The 8,579-nt window shown below is 34.0% G+C and overlaps 1 protein-coding gene and 1 pseudogene across 1 annotated transcript; both read right to left on the reverse strand.

The window, feature by feature from the left end:
* Positions 1 to 688: 688 nt before the first annotated feature.
* On the reverse strand, positions 689 to 2,470 carry LOC111916242 (parthenolide synthase). Its single transcript, XM_023911856.3, has 2 exons — positions 1,508 to 2,470; positions 689 to 1,442 (listed from the first exon to the last, which is right to left on the reverse strand). The coding sequence occupies exons 1-2, from the start codon at positions 2,429 to 2,431 to the stop codon at positions 822 to 824; spliced, it is 1,545 nt and encodes a 514-aa protein (XP_023767624.1). The 5' UTR covers positions 2,432 to 2,470; the 3' UTR covers positions 689 to 821.
* Positions 2,471 to 3,111: 641 nt separating this feature from the next.
* Positions 3,112 to 8,060, reverse strand: LOC111916243 (parthenolide synthase-like; annotated as a pseudogene).
* Between the last annotated feature and the right edge of the window lie 519 nt (positions 8,061 to 8,579).

Consider the following 8,579-nt stretch of genomic DNA (forward strand, 5'->3'; position numbering starts at 1 on the left):
ATTCATAAACGAGATCGTTAGAGTCGCCCCAGGACTTGCGTCCCGGGAGCGGCCTCCGACGGTCAAGTTAGTATCGATACAAAACAAGGTCGGGTTCTTCGAATGGAAGGAACCCGATTGTATGTGTAGAGAGAGAGAGAGTTGAAACTTACTTTATTGTGTGTTGAGAGGTCTATTTATAAATAGTTGGATATGCCTTTTCTTGGAGAAGAAGCTCAACAGTTAGCTATGAGCTGGCCAAGAGAAGGTTGAGGTGACGGGTGTACTTTGTGTCTTGGGAAGAAGCAAACCGAAAATGGCCGAACCATTGGAAAAATGGCCGAGCCTACCGGAAAAATGGCCGAACCGTCCATAAATGATCAAATCGTTAAGAAATAGTCGAACCAACCGGAAATGGTCGAACCGTCCGGGAATGGCCGAACCGTTAAGAAATGGCCGAACCATCTGAAAATGACCATACCGTCCGAAAATGACTTAACCGTCAAGAAATAGCCGAACTATTCAGAAATGACCGAATCGTTAAGAAATAGCCGAACCAACCAAAAATGGCCGAACGGAACCGTCCGAAAATGACCGAACTGTCAGGAAAAAATCGTTAAGAAATGACTGAACTGTCGAGAAATGACCGAACCATTTCTAAAAGGTCGATGAGATATACATATGAACAAGTATATATAGCACAGATTCAGAAGTGGGCGATCAAGCATGTATATGAATTACAATTATTATTTTTAATTCAATCCATTACTTTATTAATTAAAACAGATGTGCACGATGTAACACTGATTTTTTTCTTTCCTTTGTAGAAGGGGGCCTGATTCCTAGTCTTCCCAATTATGTTTCTTGGGTACAAGACATAGTGGTAATTTCTTACGAACAACCAGGGAACCCTCCTCTAACATGTTCAAATCTTCATTCTTCACTCCATCGGGAACTTCCCAATCAAACCAGTAAAGAAGGTTTGCCATCATGGACTCTATAGTTGCTGGAACTGTGTTCATCGCTGGGCATGATCTACGTCCCCCTCCAAAAGGGACCATCTCAAAATTTCCCCCTCCAAAATCCACATCAATATTTTCAAACCTCTCTGGATAGAACTCAGCTGCATTCTCACCCCAAGTTCCTGGATCTCTTCCTATCCACCACCCATTTACTAAAACACACGTCCCAGGAAGGACGCTATAACCACCAATTTGACAATGGCTTAAGCTTTCATGTGGGATCAACAATGGTGCTGGGGGGTGCAATCTTAGGGTCTCTTTCACCACCATTTTCAAGTATGACATTTTTGTGATATCGAGTTCATGCCCTCCTTGTTTTCTTCTACTGCAATTCCGGATTTCACTTTGCAACTTTTGCATCACTCTAGGACTTCTAATGATCTCGGACATTGCCCAAACCATCGTCACAACTGTTGTATCTATTCCCCCAGTCAATACGTCCTGAAAACTTATTTCCATTAGTTACATAATATTTGCATAAAAATATTAAAAAGAAATCTATTTACCATTACAAGAGCTTTGATGTCTCCTTTGGTCACCCGATCATCATAAGGATTCTCTATCGAAGATAACTCAAGTAATGTATGGACAAAATCCGTATCATGATCATCATTTACTTCGCCAGTTATATGATTGTAATGGTCATCAATAATCGTCTCAATGTAGGCATCAATGTTACTGAAACATTTCTCTAGCTTAAAATTCCATCCACTAAATTGGTCAATAAGTCGTCCTAACCATGGAAAAGAATCACCAAGAGATCCATTTAATATTTCCATGGTTTCATCAAGCATAACTTCCCATGATGGGCCCTTGAGTGGTTCTTCTCTATAGTTCTTACCAAACGCCACCTTACATACCACCGCCTTTACTGATGCTAAAAACATCTTGTTTAGGTTCACCACAGTGTTTGATGGATGTGATGATATAGAACGAACCATGCACTCGATCTCTGCCACCAACACATGGTTAAATGATACAGCTCTCTTGGGACCCAGGAACTCAGATACCAAAAGCTTGCGCATCTTCTTCCAGTGATTGTTGTAAGGCGAGAAGGCAATGTCCAGATAGTTGTACGTTAGTCGCTTGGAAGCCTGGGAGATTGGTCGGGAACAAAAGATGTGATCTTGAATTTTAAAGACTTGTTTGGCCATGGCAGAGGAAGATATAACAAGGTAAGGCTTTGAACCAATATGTAGTAGAAAAACTGGGCCATATTTTTGGGAAAGTTGCCAAAGGGCTTGATGGCGAGGTTTACCTAGTAGTTGGTGCAAGTTCCCAATTATCGGAAGCTTTGGAGGGTTTGGGGGAAGCTCAGGGACAACCATGGGAGACCTTTTCGATCTTACAGTATACAGAAAGAAGCAGAACAGGGAGAGGACTAGTAGTGTTGTAAGAAGCCATGAAGGGAAGATAGTGAATGTCTCCATGTGATTATTCGTGCGTTTGGTTTGATGGCCATATTCCAAGTTTCTCAATGTCCATTTATAATGGATGTTTCATGATTGTATATATAATTATGTACCTACCATCTTAGAGTAATTCAGAATGTAGAGTTTAATGAAAGTGTTGAATGAGTTGTCATTTCTATTTGTTGGATATAACTCCACTATTTTAAAATGTCATTTTGACATTCAATGGATTTGGAACTCAATGGAAAAAAAAGTATTTAAATCTTTAAATAAATATTTTTTTAATATGTTTCATTGGATTTGTAAAGTTTAATGTATTGTGGGATAAAAATAAATAGAGTTGTATGCATGGAATAGTAGATAATGATGTGATACTCCATTGAACTCTATAGAGTTCAATATATTATGGATGCTCTTATATAAATTGGTTGGATGAATATGTTGATAAGTGAGCAACGTCGTCCTACATTATTTTTTATGTTTTTGTTACGTGTGTATTTAATTTTTTGTAAATATGTTATGTCAAAGTATTATTGTTCTAGCGGTAGGTTAACGTGTAGTAACTTGAATCAATTAAATATTACTAAAAGGAAAACTGGACATTTGTTTTTTAGTTAATTATATATGAACCAAAACAAATAAATTTTCACCATATTTGTGAATAAACAATTGTAAACAAAATCAAACAACCAGCAAAATATTATAAATTTTTAGCAAGACACATATTGTAAACAATAATTACAAAGTGATTTCTAAGTCATTATATCCGACTAATTTTAAGCTTACAACAACTATGAGATCCAAGACAAAGATATAGCTACTACAAAATCAAACACATAATCTTTTCTTATCTTCGTGTCCGTTGTTTTAGAGCATCCATGTCATTCAAGAAGTCAGTAGGATTACCAAATCAAGCCATTTCTTCTTATTCACCTAATTTAACTAGCTAGTGTTGTCCGTCTAGTAAGGATGGGCACAATGTTTGAAATAGTAAGAATATACATTCCACCAAACTTAAACTTTGTGCCAAAGAACATGAGCCATATGACACGAAAGTATTAAGCTTGATATAAGCAAACGTCTTTAATACATTTTGAGTATCCCCGTCTCTAAAGTTTTAAGATTAGTAGCTAGTCGAATAGAAGCCACTATAAAATAGCATGTATCCGTCAATTTCCAAATTCACTAATCAGTATCCGTCAATTCCAGTTATGCTTTTTGGGTACAAGACACAGTGGTAACTTCTTATGGTAAATCAGGTAACCCTCCTCTAACATGTTCATGTCTTCATTCTTCACTCCATCCGGAACTTCCCAGTCAAACCAGTACAGAAAATTTGATATGATGGCCTCTACAGTTGCTGGAACTGTTTTCATCGCTACGTCCCCCTCCAAAAGGGACCATCTCAAAATTTCCCCCACCAAAATCGACATCAAGATTCTCAAACCTCTCTGGATAGAACTCAGCTGCATTCTCACCCCAAGTTCCTGGATCTCTTCCTATCCACCACCCATTCACTATAACACACGTCCCAGGAAGGACGCTATAACCACCAATTTGACAATGGCTTAAGCTTTCATGTGGGATCAACAATGGGGCTGGAGGGTGCAATCTTAGGGTCTCTTTCACCACCATTTTCAGGTATGACATTTTTGTAATATCCAACTCTCCTGGTTTTCTTGTAGTACAATTTCGGATTTCACTCTGCAACTTTTGCATCACTCTAGGACTTCTAGTGATCTCGGACATTTGCCCAAACCATCGTCACAACTGTCGTATCTGTTCCACCAGTCACTACAAGAAATATATCCTTTAGCGGCGACACTATTAGCGGCGACTAATGGCTTTACCGGCGACTCTAGCTAGAGTCGCCGGTAAAGCCACTAGTCGCCGCTAATAGTGTCGCCGCTAAAGGGTTGACACCCGAATCCGCACTTTCCCCCTACATTGCATCTCAACCGTTCGATGAGATAGCCAATCCAACGGGTGGGGTGCCTTATCCGGTTTAACCTAATACCGGCGACACGCATGTCGCCGCTAAAACCCTAAAAAAGTCGCCGCTAATTGTCTGATAAAAATGACGCGGTACCCTTCCCTCCAGTTTGTCGCCGCTATTAACAATTGTCGCCGGTATTGATCCTCGCGTCGCCGCTAATAGTGTCGCCGCTATTGATGATCGCAGATAAATAAAAAACGCACGCAGATTACAGTCCCTCTTCATTTCCCTTTCTGTTTGCTTCGAGTTCCTTCACCATATTTCCGATTTTCTTCTTCAATCAGCTTCTTTCAAGCAAATTTCTCCCCTCATTGTTCCAAGCAAGTGTCCCTAGGTGTGGTTAAAGCTTTGGGATCAATTTCTTGAAGAAAGGTAAGTTTATTTTGATGATTTCATTTTTGTGTTGTATGAATGATAATAAATTGCTCACGTTCTTTATTTTTGGTGGTGTTGTTTTGGATTAGAAGCATTGTTCCAAGCAAGTGGTTAAAGCTTTGGGATCAATTTGTAGGTGCCTCAATTTGTTGAAGAAAGGTAAGTTTTTTTTTATGATTTCTTTTTTATTTTGTATGAATTTTGATTTGTAGCTTTATATAGTGATTGAATGATAATAAATTGTTCATATTTTTGTTTTTGGTGGTATTGTTTTGGATTAGAAGCAAGTTATTCAATTTTTTGTTTGTGGTTATTTAATTGCAATTAGTTGTATAGTTTCAAGTTGTATTTATATGTGAAATTATGTGATAATTGTCATATGTGAAAATTGGATTGTATATTTTGTATTTGTTTGAATATATGTGAATTTGGTATATATATTCCAATGTATGTGTGTTTGATGTATATGTGGTATATTAGTAGAAGTTATATGTATTTGTTATAAGTAGAATGTTATTGTGTGTATGTGAATGTATGTATGTTTGTTGTAAATGTGATATATGATTGTGAAACTTTTGTATTTGGTATAAATAGGATGTTATTATGTATATATGTGAAATTATGTGTATTTGGTTTAAATAGGATGTTATTTTGTGTGTATTTGTATTTGATGTATATGTGGTATATGTATGTAAAAGTATGTGAATTTCACCTTCTTATGTATTATGTAAAACTATGTGGTTTTGGTATAAGTAGGATGCTATAATTGAAATAAAAAAAAATACATTATTTTTATAAATTGAAAAGAAAACACAAAAAAAAACTATAAAATTGTTTAAATACTTAAATACAAAAACTAGAAAGCTTCTAGTTTTTACCCAAGCTAACTCCAAATTAATTAACCAATAAGTTATATAGTTAACTTATAATTGGAAAAAAAACACAAAAATAATTATAAAATTCTTTAAAAACTTATATATATATTTTAATCTCGACGGTTCAAAAAACAACACAACAACATAATACGTATGTAAAAGTATGTGGTTTTCTTATAAGTAGGATGCTATAATTGAAAAAAAAATACATTATTTTTATAAATTGAAAAAAAAACACAAAAAAAAACTATAAAATTGTTTAAAAACTTATATACAAAAACTAGAAAGCTTCTAGTTTTTACCCAAGCTAACTCCAAATTAATTAACCAATAAGTTATATAATTAACTTATAATTGGAAAAAAAAACACAAAAAAAATTATAAAAATCTTTAACAACTTATATACATTTTAATGTCGACGGTAAAAAAAACAACACAACAACATAATACGTATGTAAAAATATGTGGTTTTCTTATAAGTAGGATGCTATAATTGAAAAAAATACATTATTTTTATAAATTGAAAAAAAAACACAAAAAAATATATAAAATTGTTTAAAAACTTAGCTTCTAGTTTTTACCCAAGCTAACTCCAAATTAATTAACCAATAAGTTATATAGTTAACTTATAATTGGAAAAAAAACACAAATAATTATAAAATTCTTTAAAAACTTATATATATATTTTAATCTCGACGGTAAAAAAAACAACACAACAACATAATACGTATGTAAAAGTATGTGGTTTTCTTATAAGTAGGATGCTATAATTGAAAAAAAAATACATTATTTTTATAATTTGAAAAAAAAACACAAAAAAAAAACTATAAAATTGTTTAAAAACTTATATACAAAAACTAGAAAGCTTCTAGTTTTTACCCAAGGTAACTCCAAATTAATTAACCAATAAGTTATATAGTTAACTTATAATTGGAAAAAAAACACAAAAATAATTATAAAATTCTTTAAAAACTTATATATATATTTTAATCTCGACGGTAAAAAAAACAACACAGCAACATAATACGTATGTAAAAGTATGTGGTTTTCTTATAAGTAGGATGCTATAATTGAAAAAAAAAATACATTATTTTTATAATTTGAAAAAAAAACACAAAAAAAAAACTATAAAATTGTTTAAAAACTTATATACAAAAACTAGAAAGCTTCTAGTTTTTACCCAAGGTAACTCCAAATTAATTAACCAATAAGTTATATAGTTTTTAATTTATTTTTTTCATTTTTTTATTACTTAATTTTTGTATTATTTTAGATGTAAAAAAAATATGGACTGAAAAAAAACAATGCTAATTCTGTATACTAAACTCTAAACCCAAAAAAATGTCGCCGGTAATGGCCTTTTTCCTTGTGGTGAGTCAATATGTCCTGAAATTTTATTTACATTAATTAGTTACTTAATATTTGCATAAAAATCATAAATAAATAAAAAAAATTGATATTTACCATTACAAGAGCTTTGATATCTCCTTTGGGCTTTGGTCACCCGATCATCAGAAGGATTCTCTATCGAAGATAACTCAATTAAAGTATGGATAAAATTAATCCTTATCATGATCATCAGTTACTTCGCCAGTTGTATGATTTTGATGGTCATCAATAATCGTCTCCATGTAGGCATCAAGATTACTGAAACGTTTCTCTAACTTATAATTCCATCCACTAAACTGATCAATAAGCTGACCAATCCATGGAAAAGAATCACCAAGCGATCCGTTCAATATCTCTATGGTTTCATCAACCATGACTTCCCATGATGGACCCTTGAGTGGTTCTTCTCTATAGTTCTTACCAAACGCCACCTTACACACCACAGCCTTCACTATTGCTGAAAACATCTTGTTTAGGTTCACCACAGTGTTTGATGGATTTGCTGATATAGAACAAACCATGGTCTCGATCTCTGCCACCATCACATGGTTAAACAATATAGCTCTCTTGGGACCCAGGAATTCAGATACCAAAAGCTTGCGCATCTTCTTCCAGTGATTGCTGTAAGGCGAGAAGGCAACGTCCAAATAGTTGTAGGTTAGTCGCTTGGTAGCATGGGACATTGGACGGGAACAAAAGACGTGATCTTGAGTTTTAAAGACTTGTTTGGCCATGGCAGAGGAAGATATAACAAGGTAAGGCTTTGAACCAATATGTAGTAGAAAAACTGGGCCATATTTTTGGGAAAGTTGCCAAAGGGCTTGATGACGAGGTTTACCTAGTAGTTGGTGCAAGTTCCCAATTATCGGAAGCTTTGGAGGGTTTGGGGGAAGCTCAGGGACAACCATGGGAGACCTTTTCGATCTTACAGTATACAGAAACAAGCAGAACAGGGAGAGGGCTAGTAGTGATGTTGTAAGAAGCCATGAAGGGAAGGTAGTGAATGTCTCCATGTGACAATTTGTGGGTATATGGCCATATATATTACAAGTTTTTCTATGTGCATTTCTGATGGAGGCTTTAGGCTTGGTCGCTTGGATATACCTACCATCTTAATAAATTGGTTGGATGAATATGTTGGTATTTGGTAAGTGGGCAACGTCCGTGTTAGACACATTTTATATATATAAATATATATATATATATATATATATATATATATATATATATATATATATATATATATATATATATATATATATATATATATATATATATATAAAACAATTATTAATTAAGAAACAAAGGAATCAATCCAAAGTGTTGGAATTTAAAGCAATTAACGGGAAAATGAATGGTTGTAAACCTTTTTAATGGACGCACATATATCTGATTACAACAAAAACAAATTTTTTTTTTATTTATTTTTTTTTTTGGCCAAGTTTTTATCGAAAAAAAAACCCAATATACCGTTGTTCACGATTTTTTGTCTTCTGTGGATTTCCACAGAGATCCATGATGATATATAAAAA

The sequence above is a fragment of the Lactuca sativa genome, chromosome 2 (genome assembly GCF_002870075.4).
Source record: "Lactuca sativa cultivar Salinas chromosome 2, Lsat_Salinas_v11, whole genome shotgun sequence".
Classification (NCBI taxonomy): domain Eukaryota; kingdom Viridiplantae; phylum Streptophyta; class Magnoliopsida; order Asterales; family Asteraceae; genus Lactuca; species Lactuca sativa.

Excerpts from the sequence above, each read along its gene's own strand:
- LOC111916242 (XM_023911856.3), bottom strand. The coding sequence starts at position 2,431 with ATGGAGACATTCACTATCTTCCCTTCATGGCTTCTTACAACACTACTA. Across the intron at positions 1,443-1,507 it reads ACATCAAAGCTCTTGTAATG|GACGTATTGACTGGGGGAAT; the intron begins GTAAATAGATTT and ends ATAAGTTTTCAG.